Raw genomic sequence first — 24,270 nt, 5'->3', positions numbered from 1 at the left:
ATATGAATGAAATGATGTTGATTTATTACTGGATAAAAATAAAACAGGATAGAAAGAAATTTACAAACTAGACATGTTTTTCGAATAAATATTTAAATTTAAAAATATTAAAATATTCAATTGATGTCTCTCAAAATTATTATTTATATATTAAAAACGTTAAAATACTAAAAAAAAATTGCGGGAGAAATTAATGAGGGAAATTTCTGATTGCGGTAGTTTTGCGGGAGAGAGATGTCTGCGTGTAAACTAAAAAATTGCGGGAGTCTCTTGCTGATGGGGGGGGGGGGAGGACATGGCAACCCTGTATACATATCATATTTTTTAATTATCACTAACCATACAATATATCTATGAACGAGTCATCACCTGAAAATCTCCATAATTCGGAATTATCAAATGATTCATCAAATTAGCCATTCTCCTATAAGACTAATAATTTCACGGAGTTATAAAAAGAGTTTCATCTTGTTATATCCGGTTTAATCAGATATCTTCCCATTTTACCATTAAAAATGCGTGCACAGTTTCGAAACTGTCCATGATACAATTGAGAAAATATATGAGTTTGGACACAAGTTTACAAAGGGTAAACTTTGTAAACCTTTATTTTCTTTATTGATGTAAAAAATGTTTCATATTGGGGCCATGGCAGGATTCGTCTTCATCGGAAGAAATATGTGCAATTCATATATTTTTTAAATATATTATAATATTAGAGTATAAGAACCTAAATTAACATATATATATGATTGATTAAATATATCAACAATTTAACAACAAAAATTTTAATCAAAAATGAAGTTGGTGGTTATTACAATAAAATATACTAATTCCATATTTTTTAAGAAATTGTTTAAAGTAACGAGCAACGTCTTATGCTACTGTTAATAAAAAAAAGAAGAAACGCCTTACCTCTTGAAAAAGAAAACACAACTGGCGTTGCTTTTATTCAAAAAAGGTAACGCCGTTGTTATTGGCGTTATTTTATAACACTAATGTTAATCTAAAACAACAAATCCCAATTACTATATGCAAAATGCAAATCAAATTTAGTCTCTATTCATGATTCAATGTCCACCATGACCTAAAAAATAATATTCTGCTTTAATGTTCATATTATTGTCTTTTTTGAGATATCTCGACTGTCCAATTTAGATCTATTTTTTATTTTTTTTAAACTACCGTTATATAGTAGCCAGGCTACAGCCAATATCGAGTCTCATAATTTATAATACAAAAAAAGGTTCAGTTTTTAAAATAATGATAGTTTTTCTTTAAATATTTCGGTAATTTAATTATTTTTTTTATTATTATGTACTTTTAATTTTTGTTCTCTTGAATCTTGATATCAACCTCAAAAATTTTCTTATTTTAGTAATAACTTTTTTATTTATATTGTTTAGCAAATGGTATTGAATGGAAGTATTTAAAAAAGCATTATAATTCGTGATATGATTCAAAGTCTAAGAAGTTTCATGCTTAAAACTTTGTCTTAATATGATATTTAGATTCATATAAAATTAATAAATACTCGATTCAAAATATAATGAGATTAACTATTTTATATCTACATCAATTAAATAAATCGATTAGAACAATTGTATACATTTACCTCATCTTTCTTATGCTACTATACAACAATAATTTAATATATTTTTTACAGCATATTCTTTTATAAGGGTCATTTTTATACCCAATTTATTTATTATAATTTAATTAAAAGCAATTTATTTAAAATCTAATATTTTCATTTCCAAAAAACATACATATCACATTTTTAAGAATTGAATAGCCATTTTTTAAATATTAATTTCAAATGTTAAAAATATTTTTCCTAATTTCAAATCCAATAAAATTTACCAACTTTATTGCTTTACATTACTTTCTATAATACATTATATTAAGAGAGATTTTTCTCTCTCCTAAAACTTTTAAGATAATATATTTTTACATTATATTTTTATTCCAAAAATTTTAACCATTTTCTTCTCTTTTAGATTACTACTCCTTACTCCACTGTACACTTCCCCATAAACAATACTCGTTAACTTTTCGTACTTTTTTATATAATATCTGACGATTTTAGTTACAAAATAATCTAATGAACCTTTCATCAAACGCTGTCTAACTTTCGAAATAAAAATATGATATCAGGCTTCTTTATTGGCATCAAAGCGTAAGATTCTAATCTGAAAAAACTTTTCCTCCTTTCCAACCCCTTTATCCAGTGGCGTAGCTACGGGGGTGGTTTTCAGGTTAGGACCCCTCCCAGAGCAAATTTTTTTTTTATATATTATACTTTCAAAAGACTTAAAAGTGCTTTTATATCAATTATATTACTATTGAAATTATTCTGGATAGTATTATTATAAGGTCATTGAGAATAATCTACTAAATTATAATAACATATTATTGATGTATTTAAAAAATATATTTATTATATATTATCGAAGATATGGTTATGATTTGTAAGATAAACCCGGCCGAAGGCCCGGCAAAAAGGCCGAAGCCCTGTCAAAGGGGGTCTGGGGGGCGAAGCCCCCCAGCTTTTATATGCATGGACCCCCTCTAAGGAAAATTCCTAGCTACGCCACTGCCTTTATCTATCTCTTCATCCATCAGAATACACAGCTAATCCACCCACAACAATAACCTATGCCATCATCTTTTATATATGATACACTTATTTCATGCTCCCTCATCCCGCATGATAGTTTTATTTAAAACTCGCATTATCATTATATGATCTCAAGAATTCCTTCATCTTAAGATGCAAGTAGCCAAGTCTATTAGCCTTTTTTTAATATTTCTTTACTTTGAATCATTCGCTTAAGCTTTTATCTAAAGAAACATTATGCTACATTCTCAAGATTATTTCCAATATTATTTTCAAATTTATTTGAATTTTTCACATTCTATTTTTAAAAATTTCAATTTAAAACATCAAAAAATTTTTTTCTTCATCTGGTCTAGAATTATATTATAAATTTCCCTTGAAATTCTGAGAGCTAATAGCGTTTCTACGAAAGAAGATATTTTTTTTACTTGAAAAAATATTTTTTTATTGAAAAATATTTTATGTCTCTATAATATATTTATGAATAGTCAAAAAGCATTGCTGATTATAGATAGCTATAAAATAGTTGACTAAATAATTTTATTTTAAATAATATATTAAAATAAACTTTATAGATAAATGTTATTAAGATTGAGGTAATTATGTAAAAAATTAAAGACTGCTATAAAAAATGCACACAATACTAAAGAACGTTAATCATACAGTATAGTATTTTTATTTTGTATATATTAACTTATATTTATATTTAATTTATTATAATATAATTGTTACCTTTGTTTTTGGTGGGTTAAAAAGTGTTCTAATTCACCATATTTATTCCTTACGTAAACTTGCTTTCCTTCAAAAATAAAAAGTAAAAATATTTTATGCCTATTATTAATTAAATTCAATTTGATAAGGCATTGCTCAATGGGATCTCGTGATTATACCAATGGAAGCCTAAATGGACCAAGTGAATATTCTTATAAGAGGAAATTTAATTCGCTTGAACCGTCAAAAGTTCTGCATATATCTAATTTACCGTTTGATACTACCGAGAGAGAACTTAATCAATTTTGTTCTCCATTTGGTGTTTCAAGGAAAATAATGATTATTAAAAATAAAAATCAAGCATTTATTGAAATGGAATCAGAGTATGATGCTACCAATCTAATGGACTATTTTCAAATTTTTGATATACATTTACGAAGTAATAAAATTGTCATACAATATTCAAATCACAAAAATCTATCTGTAAAACATGATAATGATTATGATGATACATATTCTAAAACAAACACTTCACCAGTATTACATGTTAAAATTGATAACATGTCATGTCCTATTACCATTGATGTTTTATATCAAATTTTTTCTAAAAATGGTCAAGTTATGAAAATTGCAACTTATAATAAATTAGGTGAATTTGGAGCTTTAATTCAATATTCTGATAGTTTTACAGCATCCAATGCACGCACAACTCTAAATGGTCAAAATATATATAATAATTGTTGTAAGCTTCGAATAGATTTTCACAAAAAAGATGATCTCCATATTTCACCAAATGATCCCCTTTGTCGTGATTATACTCTTCCACTCAATGATAGGAGTATTTTAAACAATCCTATATTTAACAATATGCCAAATATTGCTGCTGCCTCTATGCTTGGTCCACAACTATTGCAAAATGTTATTGGAGTTAACAAGAATTCTCTTTCGCCAAATAATGATTTTAATATGCGAAATGATAAAAGGATGAAAAATAATAATTCTTCTAATCCACCAACACCAGTTTTATTAGCTAGTAATTTAAGTAAAGAAATGTCTACCCCTGATAAAATATTTGCACTTTTTGGTGCATTTGGAGATGTCCAAAAAGTAAAAGTTCTCTACAATAAAAGAGATGCTGCCTTAGTACAAATGATGGATACAACTCAAGCGGGTATGGTTTTAGACTTTTTACATGGTAGCATTGTATTTGGTAAAGAAATCAGGATTACCTCATCAAAATATCACGAAATTTCATTCCCTGCCATACCCTTAAATGAAGAGGGTTCTTCTGATGATGAAAATGGGGAAAAGAGACTCTTAACAAAAGATTACACCAACTCTCCTTTGCATAGGTACCGTAAAGCAGGTTCTAAAAATTATAATAATATATGTCCACCTAGTTGCATATTACATATTTCCAATATTCCTTCTACACTTACTGAAGATGACATTAAACACATCTTTAAAGATTCTGGTTTCTTTGTTGATAGATTTAAATTTTTTCCTAAAACACGTAGCATGGCTCTAGTTAGATTATCAACAGAAGAAGATGGCATAAAAGCTTTGGTGTTATTAAACAATTATACTGTCAGTGGAGAAAAGGGTGATTTGGCTGAGAAACATTTGAGAATATCTTTTAGTCCATCTAAAATGTGAATTTCTTGAATGAAAAGGCATAAATACCTAAGTATGTTAAATGTTTTTTTAAATAAATTGATTCCTTATCTTTTTATATCATCATTTTTTAATCTATAATTCTCAATCATATGTAAATACAATTACTTATATATATGTAAATAAAATATTTAAGACATGATTTATATAGATATAAGTTTCAATTTTCATTATCTGGGCATCTATTTTCCTCTTTTTCATGTATATATTTGTTCAGTAATTTTTTATTATCTTATATTCCAATTCTTAAATGTATTGATCTTTTTTTTGTATTTTCACATTGATATTTCTTATTAGCTTCATCTATTTCTTATTCATGATTTTCGCAATTATTTCTTGATATAAATAAATTTATCAAATTCTAAATGTGTTGTATCTTTTTCTATTATAATATTATTCTATGAAATTGCAACAAAATCTTTTAACACAATTCACAAACAATTTAAGTCTTTTAGAAAAACTATGTCATGTATGTTATATCTTAATTTTTCAACAATTTGTGTGATTGCATTAAGTTACTAATATTTAAACATTCAATAACTTCATGCCAAAATCCTATATTTTATCAGTTTAAAAAGAAATTTCTTTTATCTACATAACATGTAATCTTAATGGGACATTGCTGTGCATTTGCATACTTTCTATCCTTAAAATTTTTAATATTTAGCAAGCACCCTTCATTCAAATTAAAAATTCTCAAAGATGATCAGTTCTTAAAGTTATCCTAATATTTTTGAATACTTGATTGTGTAATGAATGTCTGCGGTTATAAATTTGTATTATTGGATTTCCTTTTACACCAATAATTTTAATCAAATTATGCTAAGAGGCTTGACTTACTGATATTCAAATGAACATTATACACTTGTCATAGGGGGGGGGGTATCAGTTATACTATTATCAATTAAAAAAACATGTTTTACAAAAGATAGTAACAGTTGCCAACAACCCTCTATCAAAATCTAAATTTCAAACTGCTTCAGACAAAATCAAGATTTATTTTATATTTAATAATATTTCAAATAAAGCCAAAATATATGAATCAAGGACAAAAATTTTCTTTACCAAAAGATCTTAGTAAAAAGATACTGGACTAAAATACCAATAAATAGATGTTGTACAAAAATACCTAAATTTATAAAAAAAATTAAATGCTCTATAGGTGAACATTTTTAAAATTACCCCTTTTTAAGCATTTAGACAAATTTCTATAATTGGTTGATATTTAATCTGGTGACTTTTGCCTAAGGTAATTTATGTTGGGGTATTTTTGACTAGGAAATTTCTGTCTGTGATTCATTATATATATATATTGAGAGAATTTTTTTTGAATCCTGTTTGGAAATAGTATAAAGCTTAACCTAATAATAACTGTTTAAAGAGTTCTATTCTATTCAAAGGATGTTACCCCTGGGTTTGAAATTGTTTAGTCTATCTACACAATTTAAGTATGTCGATTCTGGCCAATCAAAGTTATTTATTGGATAAGATCACCCAATTATGTTATAAAATTATAATGGGGAAATCACAGATTTTCTAAAGCTTTTTTTTTGGAGCCAAACTTTTTCTGAAAAAATGGTTATATCAGATCAATTGCAGTTAGCAGAGTCGAAAATTATGACTAAGCTTATAGGCAGAGGGATCAGCAAACAAGCTAGCATATTACTTCCTCTTTAATTAGTTGTATGAACAATCAGAATGGAGGCAGTTGCAGATATTTTTGCTCAACATTTATTCATAATGATTTCAGCAATGCTTGATACCATTTGCAGGAAATATTTATCTCACAATTCATAAAACAATATCCAGTTACCACAAACTATCCTTTCCATAAAAAGTAAATATTTAGTTCTTAATCAAATGCACTATGCTAAAAATTTCTCATTTAAGCTCTCCCATTAGTGAGGAGCTAATAATCTCTTATCCTTTTCAACATCTTTAAAATTCTTGTCAATCAAGCCTAATAATTTTGAAATTGCAGCTAGTAAGATACTAGACTAGATTAAAAGCGATTTTTAAAAAAATGAGGCTGAGCAATTGGTACATAAAAAATAAACGGCTCGGGTTTGATAATTCTACATAAAAATTTGGGCAAGGCCTCACGAATCTGAGATGTTTTGTAAAATTTTAATAAGTCAGCTTGGGGCATTAAAACTTTGCTATATTTTTTTAAATTTAAGGCAAATATTTTAATTTACACTATTTGAAAATAAATTACATGCGAATTTATTTTTATTAGTAAAAGCTATCTAACTCAAATACTAAATCTATAAATAAAATAGTGAATTCACAAAAAATTAAATAAGTTATTTATGATATGATCCAATTACAAATACAGATATCAAAACACAATTATTTATAAAACGGTTGTTATATAAATAGATATCCATAGGGTAGATATAAATGGCATAATTGACATTAAGAAAAATTAGATTAAAAAATGCTGGCAGGAAATTTTGTCTAAAAAGGATTAAAAGGTGCAGGCAGGACCTCATTTTTCGTAAAATTTTTGGGTCAGGGGATTAGTAAAAAAAAATTATGCTAGACAAATATTTAAATAATGAGCCAGAGAACTTGTGCGAAAAACCTTAAGGCTTCATTATTTATTTAAATCTCTGCCTTCAGTGCAAGTCACAAGTGCAGACAATAATATAACAACATTTATCAGTTCTCGATCCTTTTTTAAGTATGGCTAGGATGGAATGGACAAAGTTTATGGTAAATACATCCGAATTATAGACAGAAAGAAATATTGGGATTTAGCACTTATGAAAACTCTTGATTACATTATTTTGAGTTTTCTATCTTAGGCTAGATCCACATTCAATGAACTCATTAATGAAAGGTTATGAATTCTTAAAGGTTATTCAATCCAAAATGGCATTGAATAATCAGTTCAGCTGTGCTATATGTAACAAATTTAATATCCATTTTTTGTTTCCCAGATGCAGCAAATATTGAACTTCATCACATTCTTTACACCTTTATCAGAACCTTCTAATCTATTTATTGAGAATAGACATTGATGATATTACACGAATTCCATGCATACAACGATATTGGATTCTCATTTAAAGAAACGAAGTCCCCATCTAATATTAACAAGAATGCTATAAATAGAACCTATAATTTAAAGATTGCCCAATATACTCGATTTTTTTTGTACCAACGTTGATTTGGCGAAGAACTTTTTCAAACATGTCTGTTCATCAATTGGGGGAGCCTTGCGAATAACTTAATTGTCCCAGATGATTAGAATTCTTTCCAATTTTTGCTTTTACTAAATTTCTATTTTTTTAATACTCAATGAATTTTTTATTTTAAAATATATATTATTGCCCTTTTTGGTTCTGTTATATTTGTATTTTTATCATAATCATCTTATGTTCAATTAAATTTTTATTATTAGTTGCCATATTAACTGTTTCTTTTTATATAATATTTTTATAACATAATTTATATTTAATTTTTTATTATATGATATTAAAAATGTAACTCTTTTCAAGATTTTCGTTCTACTATGCTAAAAATCATTATTTTCACCCAGTGATATCTAATTTTGCCTTTATAACTGCGGTTATCTTTGTAGCATTTAATTAATAAAATGCTGGTACTTATTTTGGGATATTCTATATTCTCAAAATAATCCTTTGTTCTAACCGCTGCCTTCTAAACTCTAGTAATTCCAATCTATGGGATGATATCTGGAGAAGGTTAACCTATGGATATTATAATATTTGCAAGGCTTTTGTAAATTTCAGTATGACAAGGTGCCCCCCCCTTTAATAGAAGATGCAATTTGTTTCATGTCCAAATAACTAAATTAGTGGATCAGTACTACATTGAGAATATCTTGATATTTAACAGCTTTTATTATATTATCAACCCCATAGTTTTATATACTATCTGAAAACCTAGCAGTTCCTAGGTAATTAAGATTAAGCTTTCTACTTAAAGCCTTATAACCAAATATCGTACAGACCCAAAACTTATACCTTGTTTGATCAATATTCGCTGATAGTTGATATACAAGTGCAGAAATCTCATCAATTCATATTTTTGTAACATACCGATTTTTATAGTATCCTTTTCCCTTGAAGTAATTATCTTAGAGATCCCCCATTTTTTACGTTAAAAAAGTGCGATATTTTTATATTTAATAATATATCTAACGCCTCGTTTATAGTAAGCGGTATTTGCTCAAGCGACGCCAAATCACAGCTAAAATATCTGAAATATACATAAGCAGCTCTCGCGATTTAATCATTCCGCTCAGTATTTATAAATTATATCTATTATCACGTTTACTATAAACAGAGCATAATGGTAGATTGACTTATAACTAATTGGTCCGCTATATCTGCCAGAATCTCCTCTTAGCTGAATTAATAAAGATCTCATGAATATGAATATTTGAGGGCTTGCTTTTACTAAGCTGAATAAAAAAAACTTTAAAAGCTAAAAATTAATTAAATTATATAATATAATAAAAAAAGTTATAAGCAGGCGAAGGTTAATTTAAAAAAAAGATGGATAAATTAATTGTCGTTAAATTGCAACAGTGGTGTCTTCAAGTTTTGAAAAGATATAAATGTTATAAAATACAAGTATTTATGATGCCTAAACAAGAAAAGCAATAGGGAGTTAAGAAATATAAATATGTTTGCAAATAGCGAAAAATTAAAAAACAAATATGCGTGCTGAACTGAAGATATAGTAAATATAAATCAATACCTAAAAAAGAATTCGTGTACCATTGCTTTTTTTTAAAAAGTTTTTTTTATATTATATTCTTATATAACCACAAGAAAAATCTTAAAATATAATTGAAAATAATATCCTTTATTTGTATTATTATATTTGTAATCTCCTATCCAAATACTTCTTTTTTAAAACTGTTTTTATGTGGATATAGGACACTATAATACTCAGCTGATGATATGTATGGCAATATAAATCTACACCAAATTTTATTAGTTTTTTTTAAAAAAATAAATAAATTATTATAAGCAATTTTTATCAATTTATGACAATCCCACAAAAATATGTTATTTATATTAAGAATCGCATCTTCAGACAGTACTGGTTATGAAATAAATTAGTGGCAAAGAAATGTATAAATTTGCATTTATAGAGATATCACAAAATCAAAAAGGAAAGATATATCCAAATTGCTAAACAGCTCTTGGATGAATTGCCTCGTTTTAAAATGGTAACGGGTTGTGTTTAAGAGCTCACAAACGTCAGAATAGAAACACACATTATCGAAAACCTCAGGGACTTCATGTCTCAACCTAAAATATTTTTTTTTCGCGAATAAAAAGGGTAGGTATAAATATTAAATTTCCTGTATTATCAAATAATGCGAAGCAGAAACACGTCAAGAATAAATTGCTAACATTTATTTATATATATTTTATATTATATTAAATTTTTTTTTTAATATTTAAAAATCTATAAAAATATAAGACAAAACATGATTTTATGAGTTCTTTCTTTTCATTCATAAAAAATACTCAATGTTTGTCAAAGCTATTTTGTGTATTATAAATTTGAAAAAAACTTGATTAAATCTCGGCAAGCCGTTTTGAAGGAATAAAAGATGCCGATTTTATTGGCTATTAGTCTCATAACCCGTGTACAAGATTCGGAATAAACAAATGAATGATTATTCGATAAACCAAGACCACATTTTAAACAAAGATTATGAGAGTGGATGTACGTTTGGCTATTTTCGGATGATGAGCGTTTATCATTATTTTTCCCCCAGTCATTTTTAGAATTTTTAAAAATTGCGGGATAAATAAATTTGTCCTTTTTTTTAGACGCGAATTCACCTTCCACGTGTGACATCAAAATTTGTGGTACGGAGGTAAGGGAATTGTTAGATTTCGATTCCTTGATGCTAAGAGGTGACTTAGATTTCTCGGAGAAATTATCATCAAACAGTTTATGACGATTGTGGAGATATAATGGGATCGACGGTACAGCATGAAGGTCATCTGGGAGAAGAATTTAAAAAAAATGACAAAAAGCTAAATATAAAAATTGGAGACCTTTTTCAGGGCTACAAAGTTTTTTTTTTACAAACCTGAGCAAGGTCGGTAAATGTACCATTGCAGGTGATGGTATAAAAAATTGTTAATGATAACAAAAAGATTTTAGATCGGCTGTTTCTAATTTAAGAATTTTTTTGCCCTTACTAATATAATACTAGAGAATGTAGCGGATATCAATTTTTTTTAACGGATTCTAAAATTTGAAATTACTCGGCAGAGTTTAGTATCGGATTTTATAATTTGTTTAAAATATTTATTAAATCTTTTAAGCGTAGAATGTAGATTTAATTTAATAAAAAGAATATATTAAAATTTACTAGTATTTTCAAAAGATAAACATAAATAATTGACTAATTTTTCAATATTATTCACCTGGTTAATTTTTTAATATGTTCTAGTTTGTTAAATTTGCATAATTTTAAACAAAAAAATGATAAAAAAATATTTTTTTTGACTAATAAATTTTCATTTAAAAAAAGGAACGGGGATAGGAACCGGTAGATTCAAGATTTTCCCTTTTTGATCTAGTACACCTCTAATTATATACTACAGATTTAAAGCTTAATAAAAAGTTACAACATGCTAAAACCAATTCTGGATTGGTATACGTGGCATTTCTACTTATTCTAAAACGCTTATTTAATGACAAGATTTTTCTCAGGATTTAGTCAATTCATATCAAAACTATTATTTAACAATTGAGGAATGAAGTGAAATAGATTCTATATCAAAGATACTGAAACAACTAAAGAGTAACAAACGATTAATAGAGTGAGCAATTAACTTTGAGTAGTTCTTATGCTACATGGCTAAAGTGTATCTTATAGGTTGAGATTACCGACACTCCTCTTGCTAATGTATTAGCAACTATAATGAGAATAGGGGAACGTGACTATCTTACAAAAAATTTACTTCTTTCTGCCCTGTATTTGGATCATAGATACAAAATTTTAATATAAGAAGCGACACTTTTGGCAAAACGGCATTTAATAAATTTATGGATGAGAATGCAGAAAATCGAGGATGTTATTAATATTGTAGATGATTAAATTAGTGAAGTTGACATGCAATCTCCTAATGATGATCTAGAACAATTGTTGAGGCAGAGAAAAAGTAAAAATCCTGAAGATTATTAGTCAAAAAAATGATGAAAGAAACAGAACTTTAGTGGCATGTTTCTTAGGTTAGATACATAAATTTTAATATAATATATGTTTGCTTTTTATTTAATATTTTAGATCAAAGTAGAATAAACCAAGACCAGGATTTACTATATTGGGAAGGAATGAAGAAAACCCAGCCTAAAATAATGCTGTCTCGTCCTGGCAGTTCAAGCCACATAAGTCAGCGTGGAAAGAGAACTTTCTTTATTAAAGCTTATATTATCACCATATAGATCTAACATTAATGAATTATAATATATATTAATTGTACGCTTGAATAAGCCTTTTAAATAGATGCATTATAAATATAACCTAATGTCATATTCTTATTTTATCTTCTATATCTGTTAAAAGATATGTATATTATATAATAAAAACAAACTATAAAATTAATTTGAATAGAGATAATAGTTTGAATTTTGAAAAATTATGTTAATTTGATGATTTTTATTAATGAATGTTTGATGCTATTTTAATATATAAATATAATTTTTATAGGACACCAATTTTTAATTTCAATTTTGAACTGAACCTGCATGAACCTGTTCCGAAACCGGTTCGAATCTGAACCGAACCTTTAAACATAAACTTGAAATTTTAAATAATCAATCATAAAACAATACTTTGGTCTATGAAAATTTAAAAAAAAAAGCTTCTATGAGGTGACATCTGACAACTATAAGAGAGTAGAAGTTTCGGTCAATATAAAGAGCATTTTACTTATTTATAAGATTTTTTTGCAAGAGAGGAACCGACTTAAAGAAATCAAAAGAAGGAGGAGTTTATGTATTATTTTTTTTTATAATAGAATTTTACTATAGCAACGTAAATATGAGATTCCGTCCTTGGATCTAGAGCGCGTTGAGAGACTACCATTGCACCAGATCTAAGGTAATGATATATAAAAAAATATACTATAGTTATAAATGAGGATGAGAGCGATAAATTTTAAAATTGATTTGTATATAAACTAAGGCCCCTTTATCGGACCTATTTTAAAGGGCTATGACCAAGAAGATATTACATTTTTTTTTGTACGTCTAGTCTGTTCAAAATGTTTAAAAGACCTATGCAAATCCTAAAAGTAAAGTAGATAAGACATAATTAACCTGTAGCCTATCAATGCTGTCGAATGGCTTTGCTTAGGGTTGTCAAATCACTTAACTTTGGGCAACTCCAATACTGCTTAATCAAGCTTTTACTTAAAAAATTGACTTTTGGTCCTATCTAACTTCTAATTGTGGTTTTCATTCCAGTTTGGTCCACCAAAGAGGTCAGATATTTTTAATATCCACGCTTTTTCCCCGTTGTTTTGCATCTGGTGTATCTTATTGCTAATAATTAGCAGCTTAGTAGGAGAGAATAATTTAGAACAACCATATCAAGATTTGGCCCTTCCATCCCTTTTTAAGTCCCCCCCCCCCTCTCCCATAAAAAATATATAGAAATGAATTAATATCTAATTTGCAAGATTATGACCATTAGTTCCTTTACATCTTTATTGTGCCTTGAACAATAACAATTTGGGAACTTTTGTTTTTTATTCGATTTTGAGTTATAGGTTGAACCTTCCTAAATGACGTACCTCTGTAAATCAAACACTGGAGAATGGTAACAAAAGAATGCCGTCACTATATACGAAGGTTTAGTTTGCTAACAACCTCTTCCAAAATATTACCCCTAGTTTATCTAACATTTCAATAGGGCTTATAATAGTGCTGATTAAGTCAAAGCTAAAAATAATTCCATATCTGATAATTGTGAGCCCTGATATCGCCGGTCTATGAAGTTTGTTGCTCATTGGTATTTCTTGCAATAAAATATACACTTTTGAAGCATTCGCATATTTTCATTAAAAAATTCAAAACGGATTAATTCATTACCTTTTTATAGATAATTATCACTATATTAGACTTCTAAAACTCCAACTTATAATATAGAAATTCTATAAAAAATACATGAAGATTTTTCATTGTCCAATATACAGGGTTTCCCATTCAAAAAAGGAAAAGTGCCAATCAAAAAAGGAAAAGGTCCGATCAAAAAAGGAAGAGGGTCAATCATAAAAGGAAAAGGTTCAATCAAATAAGGAAAAGGTCCAAACAAAAAAGGAAAAGTGTCAATCAAAAAAATGGAAATTCCCAAAAAGAAAGGAAAAAGTTCAATCAAAAAGGAAAAGTGTCAATCGAAAAAAGAAAATTCCCAAAAGGAAAGGAAAATTGTCAATCAAAAAAGAAAAATTCCCATTCAAATAAGGGAAATCGTAATTTTTTTAAATTTTTATTTATTTTTGTTATTCCTTCTTAATTTATTTCTAAATTTTTGCGTACGTTTTTTTCTTACTGTATCTTTTCTCAATTTATTTCTAACTTTTTGCGATTTTCTTTATTTTATTTTTCTTACTATATCTTTTCTCAAATTTTTTCTTCTCATTTTTGATAATTATTTTAAAAATTATATTTAATGTTTTTGGCAGACAACTTGCTAAATTAAATAAATCGTTTGGTTATAATGTACCTTTTTAAAATTAAATAAGTTTGAACTCTAATACCAAACGCTATATAAATTAATAAAATATAATCATTTTTAAATTCTTATTTTTAAAATTATCAAAAATGAGAAGAAAAAAAATTGAGAAATGCTCAAAAAAATAAAGATTAATAATGATGAGATTGAAAAGGTTAAAAATATATGTAAAAGATTACAATGAAAAAATCATAAAAAGAATATTGTATGTATGATGAAAAAAAAACGTAAAGAATTGTTAAAAAAATGGACCTAAATTTAAAAATTATTTTTAAAACAAAAGAATTATCAAAAATGAGAAGAAAAATAAATTGAGAGAAGATACAGTAAGAAATATAACGTAAAGAAGTCGTAAAAAGTTAGAAATAAAGGAATAACAAAAATAAATAAAAATTTAAGAAAAATTGACAAGCAATTTAAAAAACTTATGATTTTCCTTTTTTGAATGGGTTTTTTGATTGACACTTTTCCTTTCCTTTGGGAATTTTCCTTTTTCGATTAACACTTTTCCTTTTTTGATTGGACCTTTTCCTTTTTTGTTTGACACTTTCCCTTTTTGATTGAACCTTTTCCTTTTTTGATTGAACCTTTTCCTTTTTTGATCGGACTTTTTCCTTTCTTTTTAGGAATTTTCCTTTTTTGATTGACACTTTTCCTTTTTTGTTTGGACCTTTTCCTTTTTTGATTGAACCTTTTCCTTTTATGACCTTTTTCTTTTATGTTTGAAACTTTTCCTTTTTTGATTGGGACTTTTCCTTTTTGGAAAACCCTGTAATATGCCTTTACCTCATAATTTGTTGAAAATATAATTAAAGTTTAACCCATCCGTGGGCGTATTAAATAAAAAAAAATATTTATTTTCTACAAACTTTAGTTAATATTTTTGATAGGGCTGAGCTGATCCACATATTTTTCACTGATCCGATCCGATATTGCTTCAAACCCGATCCGATATTTTTACTAATTTTTAATCACCCCCGTTTGAACCAAATGTAATTAAGAAATCAATATTTTTTATGCAAAAAATCGAATATTTTTTTATTTCTACAATTAAGACTATAATAAAAAAATATATATTTAATAATATATCCATTTTATGTTGGAATTATAAAATTGTAATATTTAATATATATAATTATCATATTAGATTTTTTGAGAGCCTCTAAATTTTCTGGGAATAAGCTTCTACGATATGGACAATCTATATCTCTTTCCGTACTGAAGGCAGACTCAGATGATTCCGTAGATAACGCATTTTGAAAAATTATCTTTGTCTTTTGTAAATATTTCCATAATTCAATATTTAAAAAAATTCTTTAAAGTATAAAAAAAATGGCGTTATTTAAAAAGATTTAAAATAAATAAAACTTTTGGTGTTGCTTACTATTTTTATAAAATAAAATTTTTAAAATACTATAAAACTATTATAAAAAATAAATAAAATTTTAGAAAATTATTTAGAAAATATTATAATAATGTAAAATAAATATACATAACATAAAATAACAAAAATAGGAAAAGTAAGATCGGATCGAGGTTTTTACAGGTATCGGCCCGATCCGATATTTTTGGAAAACGCTAAATATCGGTACCGATCCGATCCGATATTTAATTTCGGCACAGCCCTAATTTTTGCACTTTATTCCTATTCTGCATTTCTTATTATAATATAAATATATTCGTCACTAAAAAAAATTTCGGATTAAATTAGTTGACATTTTTTAAAAAATAAAAATATTTAAAGATGTCACATTTTTATATAACATAAAATTTAGGGTGTTGTCCCAATTTTCCCATATGAAGGAGTCTTTATTTTTGAGATACATATATAAAACAGCTAATCCCTATTAAACAATTATTATAGTAAATAATTTAATATCTTTATTAATAAAATTCTAAAAATTAATAAGAATAGTACCTTCGATAGCTTGATTAAATCGTGTGGCAACCATATTTGAAAGCAGAGGGTGCCATTCCAACCAACCGGACAACTTTAATTTTTATAATATATTAATTAGAATAAAAAAGATTTATAGTTAGAATGCATGACATTTCTGAATATATAAAAAGGTGATGGATAAAAGTATAAATATTAGGTATAGTCGCCTTACCCGAGGATAGCCAATTTTATAACTTAATAATATCAAAAACAGGTACAAATTATTTCTTAATTTTTGTAAATTTGGGAATCAAAATGAATGCTTGTTTTCTAATCCCTACTATAGACCTTTCTCATACCTCCAAATTCATATCATTTCATCTCTCACCCAACTATGCCTAGATTATTTAGCTCATCTAATTGCTTTCATAAAGCAAAATAGATATGTTATAACTATATGAATCATCTCTTTACCCTCACCACCTAAAATCTTTGTTCAAAGTCTTTCTCGTTCACGAGGCTTTATTTAAAGGTGTATTCAGCATAACCAAAACTTTTAGGCAATGGATCCCCCTATTTTTAAAAAGAAGCATATTCTGATCTTGCATGGTATAATTAAAGAACCTACTCACTGGAATAGGGTTTAAAATTAAAATTCTAAGATTCCGTTGGTTCCAAATCATATTGACCTAAATCCTGCGAAATTGAAATCCCCTCATCTCATATTCCTATCAACAATGGTTTTCATTTGATGCAATCTCTTCTTTCGTTAATTCTCCATACACCCATCACAGATTACGAATTAGCCTTAGCCCTCGGGATACGAAGTAAAAACACTCGCATACATCTCCCATTAGAACCTTTCATAAAACTTAAATTCACCTCTTGTTGCCCTTCCGTTGATCAATTACTTTCTTAGAACTTTCCCCTCGAAGTCAATCATTCTGTCATTTTAAAGATTAAACTGGCTAATCAAAATGAATTTAAAATATATAAATTCAAATGAAGATTGAGGTATTGGATTAATTAAAGCTTAGGATTATTGAAATTTATATTAACAGAAAGTTGACATGAAAATGAAACATGAAGATGATACGAAATAATAAATTAAGGATATTAAGATTTATATATATATATATTGATATTATTCAAAATCTTTGTATGGTAAAATACCAAATTAAATCATACTGTTAAATTATTTAAATATAATGTCTCATTTATAAGTACTCCTTTAGAAAGTTCATATAGTGGAAACTTATTTATAAGAAAAAAAACTAGCATACCTTTTAGATACCAACTTTAAAAGTTTATTTGCTAACAAAGTCAAGTCAAATAAAAATTTATAATGTCCAAATATTTATGAAAAATAAATATTATATTGTGTTATTTATAGGATTGATAATATTCTCAATTTTTTCGATATGAATAAATATATAAAAAAAATTCTAAAAATATACCACAGAAGAATATAACGCCTAAGGAAAAGTTATTTATTCAATATGCATCCATTTTAATAAATTATTACTTTAAGTAAACTCTTATAAATTAAATTTAACAATATATTGAATCAATACAATTATATTTATTAAACAGGGCATACAAAAATTATTAAAAAACTAAGTTTATTAAAAAATTTATAAAGTAACTTTTATTGTAACTAGTAACTGTAACTGGTCACATTTTTAAAGAGGTAATTTGTAAGTAACCAGTAACTTTTCAAAATTAGTCTTTAACAACACTAGCTATGAGTTATTTACAACAGTTTATGACGTTATGACGTGTCTCTTTGTATTAGTATCATAATTAGAAAATGGATATAAAAAATTTATGCGAAAAAAGGAAGATACTTTTCTTTCCTTTCTAATTCATCTTCCATAGTATCGTTTCCGGCATTTTCTTTTTCGTTCGTAATGGCGGCAGTATTGAAAGGTGTGCGCATCAAATTACGATAAAATCGAATGTCGTCATCAATATTTGTCGAGATGATTTCAGGACTCGATTTGTCGGTGTTACTAGGGCAATAAAACTGGGAGTAGTGAGGATTGCATCGGATAAAATTAAGGCAATAAAAACAAGTCCTGTATAATTTAATTACACATGTTTTTTTTAAAATAAGTTAATTATAAAGTCTATAACTCGTTATGAAAGCGCCCCTCCCCCTTTCCTTCCTCTAAACCAATGACGGGTTCGCTTTTTAACTAAGATGGGTACCCTCTTGATATTTTAATTACCCGATTTATTTATATTCCCCCTTCCATATCAGAGGGCTATGAAATATCGGGTATGGATATAATATGACCTAGCATGTCTAAAAGTAATTTGAGCACGTCCGAATGATAATAGCTATCGAGGACCAATAATATATGAAATTGATGGAAAATAGACCGTCAAATAATTTTACCAATAAATACATATCATTAATCTATTTCTTTCTCTTTTTTTTAAAAAAAAAAATTTACGCTTTAATAGGTATAGGAGATTTTGTGGAAGTGAATAAATGCGTTAATTCTATTATGGTAAAATAAACGAAATCTTTCAAATCTTGATTCCATTTTTCGTATAATACGGGATTATCGACATCAGAAATATGAATACTATGGCTATCATTAAGATTATTATAATGCTCATCGTCAAGGCATGATAGAAAATGCAAGGCAGAATTGGTTAGGTGACTCAATGACCAAAGACAAGCCTTAATCCGAACATTCAAATTTTCGACATTTGAAGATAACGAATTTGATTCGATGATGGGTTTGAAGTCACTAAGATAGAGATTCTTCAGCTTCGATAAGGTATTCTAACATATTTATATTTAATAATTATAAATATTTGCTTTTTTTCAGAGATGCACCGATATCGAAACAAGACCGATATTAACACGGGCTCTTTCACTATTTCTTTCTTTTTTTCCAAAGAAATTAATTATTCCATAAAACAATCAATTGATTTGAAACCTATCTAGATATTGAACTTAGGAATTATGATAAAAAACCTGTTTATAAAGGAACGACATTCCCGGAAGATGTTCCGCCATCACATAAAAGTGTATTGGAATGCTCGAACTTATTTCATCACCAATGTAAACTAATATATATTTTAAAATATGAATTAAAATAATATTTAAAATGATAATAAATGTGCGAAGAAAAAGATAATTAATTAATTCTGGATATATTAATTTACTAAGGTTTAAAAAATTTAGACACACCATTCTAATTAGCTGATTTATACCCCATTGACCTTATTTTTTTAAATATTTATTTATTTAAAAAAACAAAAATTACGCCTGTTTTGATTGCAGAAAAAGTTATAGCAATTGTCGCTTTCAGAGCTCGAATAAGAACTACGATGACCCAAAGAAGGCTCGTAACCTAGATAGCGTATAGATATACGAGTTTCAATTATGTTTGGATATTCTGTTACGTAAATCTAAACATATATATATATTTGTTTTAATGAAGAGTAATATAATCGAGAATGGCCTAGCTAGGAGAGAACAAAACATGTTCATTCTTCGCATACCTTTTTTTAATATTCCCAATTATCTTATTTTAGAAGAATCCAGAGGAATTTATAATGTATTTTTAACTAGAATAGCCATGATGAATAGAGTAATTGGCTTTCTTAAAAATCAGGAGAATTTTTTTTTTATTAAATCAACCTATTAAATTATCATATATAATTATTCCAACTATATTATTTAAAAATGTAGGGGAAATTTTTATATTTAAAATTATTATAAAAAATCTCGAATGGTGGAAGGCGGAATCGTCTTCATTTCTGACTAGGGGACTAATTTGAAACAATTGTTAAAATTTGCGCAAATGCTAATCACCCATCGAGTATTTTAAATCTAGAATTTTTTTTATTGTATATCACTATATATGTCGTATCGGGGATATGAAATTAGTGGCATGGGGATTTTAGAATTTCTTAATTTTAAACAACTATATCTGATTTGACCGGAAGTGTATTCCAGCATGTATAGAGAAGTCCATACTGACGGCATTGATCTTTAACTTTTGAACTCTATTAATTCAAAAAAAAATATTCAAAAGTTCTTTAAAAATTGGCTAAAATTCATAAGGTAGGTACTCTACACAAGCTGGAATACTAATTATCAAAATCATCACAGATTCCATAATACCAATATGACACATATATGTCAAATTTTTTCTTTCTTTATTTAATTATTATCAAAAATATAAATTAAAAAATTATTACTATTTATTATAATATTCAATGGCTTATTTACCTTTTCCCACTTTGCCATTAAATTAGAAATAATATTGCCATGATTTGCTTGCGATAGAACTAAATAACCATTGATATCTTTAGTGATTCTCGTCAACAGATGATCGCAAAAATATTGGCATTTCGATATTGACACCGTTTCATCGTGTTCAAAAGAATTTCGAATTTCTTCGCATTGGTGAAGGTGGTCCAAAAAAGTTTTTGTATAATTATTCTGATTTGTTTTATTTTTATAAAACCAATACCATAAAATATTATACTCAAAAAAAAACAAGTAATCGTTAACGTCACCTTTTTAAAAAAAAGTATAGCAATTACTAATGATATTTTAACTTGCCTTTTATATTCATTACATAATTTATAATTTAATTTATATTGTTAAAGTAAACTATTTGCAAGTTTTAATAAATAATAGTATAAATTATCTTTGAAATTTTATTTTATTTGATATTTAATTTATTTATATAATATTTTAATTGATATTTATTTATATTTTTATTGGTCTACTTGGATGTCATCAAATATATTAAAGAGTAGTGATAGTGAGAATGAATAATAACGGAACCATAATCTTATCAAATGAAGAAGAAAAAACAGTATTTTGATTTCTTTTTTTTGAGGATAGATATTGATATATAATATCTATGAAAATTAGTGTCAAGACTTATTCCCAAGATAAAATGATTCTTTTTTGAAAATGAAGATATGCCTGCCCTGATGACAAGAAATCAAAATTTATTGTGAATAAAGTTACCAATCCCTACTTAATTTACACATATAAAAACCTTGTTCATAACATATATTATACAACATCACTGCCATCCTCACATTTATAGAACGGATGTTCAATAAAACTAAAGCGGTGCATAGAGATAAACGTTCTTGTTCATCGATAAGCAATTCTGCGAAATAATTATTAGAAATTAATTATTTTTTTTTAAAAAGAAGTAATATAAAAAGCAAAGATCTTCAGTTTGTTCAAGAATATATTTGGTTATAGAAAAATATCGAAGATTACTAAACATTCTGAGGCAAGTTTTTAATTGCCACATCTAAAAAATAGAATAACATTAAAAGACAAAAATATTAAATAATTTTTTATTTTAGGTTTTATTAATTTGAGAATTTTTTTTATAAATTTTGAGGTATTTAAAAATATATTTAGGATACAGCCTTAATAAAGGAAAATAAATATTTTAGAAAGTTTTATATATTTTTGATTTCCCTGATAACAAAAGGAGAACTTACATGCTTATCCACAGGAAGTTTTAAAAACAACAACAAAATGGAAATTAATGACGAAATAATGATATTTTATTTCAAAATAGTGAATATTCTTTTTTAATTATATATTTTAATTGCAATTTAAAAAAAAATTAAATATTGTTTTTAAATTTTTTATTTTGTATATTCCATAAAACAAATGGTTATCCCAACCTAATTTTTCCAACATAAATTTATATTGATTTAATATGGCATATTTTTTTTATATAAAATTGTATCAACTTAAATCTCTTTTTTAAATTAAATTATTTTATATTTCAACTTTAATTTTATATAGTCATTTTAATTTAATTTGATATAAATATTGTGATTCATAGTAAATATTATATATAGTTAGACCTGTGCGCCGACAAAATATCGGCTGCCGGCGCAATTTTTTAAAAATTTAATCGACGGCCGGCGGCGCGCCGATTTTTAGCCGCCGTCAATAAAATCGGCGTAAATCGGCGCATATATAAATTTTTATAAGTTAAATTTTTTTAATTGCTTATTAATTTTATAAAAAACAAATAAATATACACTATTCTACAGATATCTCGGCATATTTTTTAATATTCATTTAATAGAAAACTTATTATATCCAAAATCTATTTCGTAATTTAATTATCATGTATAAAAATTATTTTATTGATGATCTCCTTGAATTTAACGTCAATCCAGCGGTAGAGAAAACTCTTTCACTAGGTGTGCTAGTGGCCGGAATGCAAAGAATTTTTTTGGCGAGTCTGAAAAGATTGGGAAGGTCACTCTTCTTTTCTTTCCGAAAATTTAGAACGTCCATATCTTGTGAATGTCGTTTTCCAAGAAAACTGTGGCATTCTTGTTCTAAGTCACCTAACTTGGAATCATAATTTATATTTGTTGCATGTTTATTTGTCAATTTTGTCAAATAACTTGAATTAAATAATTCATCTTCATCCTCATTAGCTATATTTACTACCTGATTATCATCATTCTCTATAAGTTTAAGATGTTTTATTATAAATTTTGAAGCTGAGCAATTTTGCTCTATTAAAAACTTTGATACAATTAAACCATTATCGTAACATTAAATATTAACCCTATCACTCATTTAACATTATAAGATTTACTTCCCGCATGCCAAACGAGTTCTTTCCTTCCCCATTTTTTGTACCTTGTTGTGTTTTCAAGACTTTAATATTTATATATATATTTTTTTTTGGAGGTGGTGCATGTTGTATGATACAACGTATATTATGTATTTTAGGTGGTGTTTTCAATTACAATTATGTTTAATATTACTTTTTGACAAATGTTTCATTTAAGGCGAAAAGAAGATATATTATAATGTAATAATATATTTAAGGTTGTTAATTATATAACGTTATTGGAAACAATTGATTTTCGAGATATATAAAGAATATTTATTTTGATATATACACAAATAAAAAAAATTCATTTTTATTTTTCTTTTGTATAAGCATATTATTCATTAAAAAGATCACTTGTTTAACCATATTATCAAATAAAAAGACCACATCACATTCAAGTTATTCTATATATGTTGTATTCCATATTAAATCAACCAAAAAAAGTCGATTCTCAACCCGACCCCCTTCGATTTTTTTAAAAATTTGTATGTTGGTAGTATATACACTAACTAATAAAAATGTAAAATTTTACTTTTCAAATCGGCTTACTTCATGAGATATGGCCATCTTTAGAAACGCGAAAATTCTAAAATACAGTATATTTAATTTTAAATATCTCAAAAAGTAATTAAGCTGAAGGCATGATTTAAATTTTATTAAATAGCTCTAAAATAGCCATTTAATATGATATAAAAATTATTTTATTAATAAAAAGTCTATTACCAAAAACCGGAAATAGAAAACCGAAATAGCTATAAAATAAAAATTGCTCTTTTTTTTTCTTTCAAATTTTTTTTACAAATAGACATTATACTTCTTAATATTTGTACAAAATTTTAGATTGGGACCATTACTGGGCCAATAGTTATTACGCTTTAAATATAAATAGTATGGCTTAAATCTTAAATTATACCAAATATATAGTAATTTACGAAACAAATAAAAAGAAAATTCCTTTATGATCGGGCCGATTATATTTTTTTATAAA

General features: G+C 26.6%; 2 protein-coding genes across 5 annotated transcripts in view; one reads left to right on the top strand and one right to left on the bottom strand.

Annotated features, from left to right (window-relative positions):
* Nucleotides 1-3,363: 3,363 nt before the first annotated feature.
* Nucleotides 3,364-5,315, top strand: LOC135927923 (polypyrimidine tract-binding protein 2-like). The gene is made up of 2 exons (XM_065464192.1): nt 3,364-3,434; nt 3,481-5,315. Exon 2 carries the CDS (start codon nt 3,491-3,493, stop codon nt 4,985-4,987), a length of 1,497 nt encoding a protein of 498 aa, XP_065320264.1. The 5' UTR covers nt 3,364-3,434; nt 3,481-3,490; the 3' UTR covers nt 4,988-5,315.
* Nucleotides 5,316-9,984: 4,669 nt separating this feature from the next.
* LOC135927834 (uncharacterized) overlaps nt 9,985-24,270 on the bottom strand; it is a 45,136-nt gene continuing 30,850 nt past the window's right edge. For 2 of the 4 annotated variants that reach the window (XM_065464034.1, XM_065464035.1), the window contains exons 18-26: nt 20,888-21,100; nt 19,917-20,061; nt 19,625-19,716; nt 19,092-19,429; nt 18,480-18,710; nt 16,672-16,744; nt 13,044-13,113; nt 10,569-11,007; nt 9,986-10,299 (exon numbers count right to left, since the gene is read on the bottom strand). In XM_065464034.1, the coding sequence (XP_065320106.1) occupies nt 10,134-10,299; nt 10,569-11,007; nt 13,044-13,113; nt 16,672-16,744; nt 18,480-18,710; nt 19,092-19,429; nt 19,625-19,716; nt 19,917-20,061; nt 20,888-21,100 (1,767 nt within the window). In that variant the 3' untranslated portion in view covers nt 9,986-10,133. Of the gene's footprint in view, nt 10,300-10,568; nt 11,008-13,043; nt 13,114-16,671; nt 16,745-18,479; nt 18,711-19,091; nt 19,430-19,624; nt 19,717-19,916; nt 20,062-20,887; nt 21,101-24,270 lie in introns of all 4 variants that reach the window. The other 2 variants (XM_065464036.1, XM_065464037.1) reach the window with 2 other exon arrangements.

The sequence above is a fragment of the Gordionus sp. m RMFG-2023 genome, chromosome 4 (assembly GCF_954871325.1).
Source record: "Gordionus sp. m RMFG-2023 chromosome 4, tfGorSpeb1-WG-v2, whole genome shotgun sequence".
NCBI classification, from domain to species: Eukaryota; Metazoa; Nematomorpha; class Gordioida; order Chordodea; family Parachordodidae; genus Gordionus; species Gordionus sp. m RMFG-2023.
This window is presented reverse-complemented; position numbering and strand designations above follow the sequence as displayed.

Excerpts from the sequence above, each read along its gene's own strand:
- LOC135927923 (XM_065464192.1), top strand. The coding sequence starts at position 3,491 with ATGGGATCTCGTGATTATACCAATGGAAGCCTAAATGGACCAAGTGAA.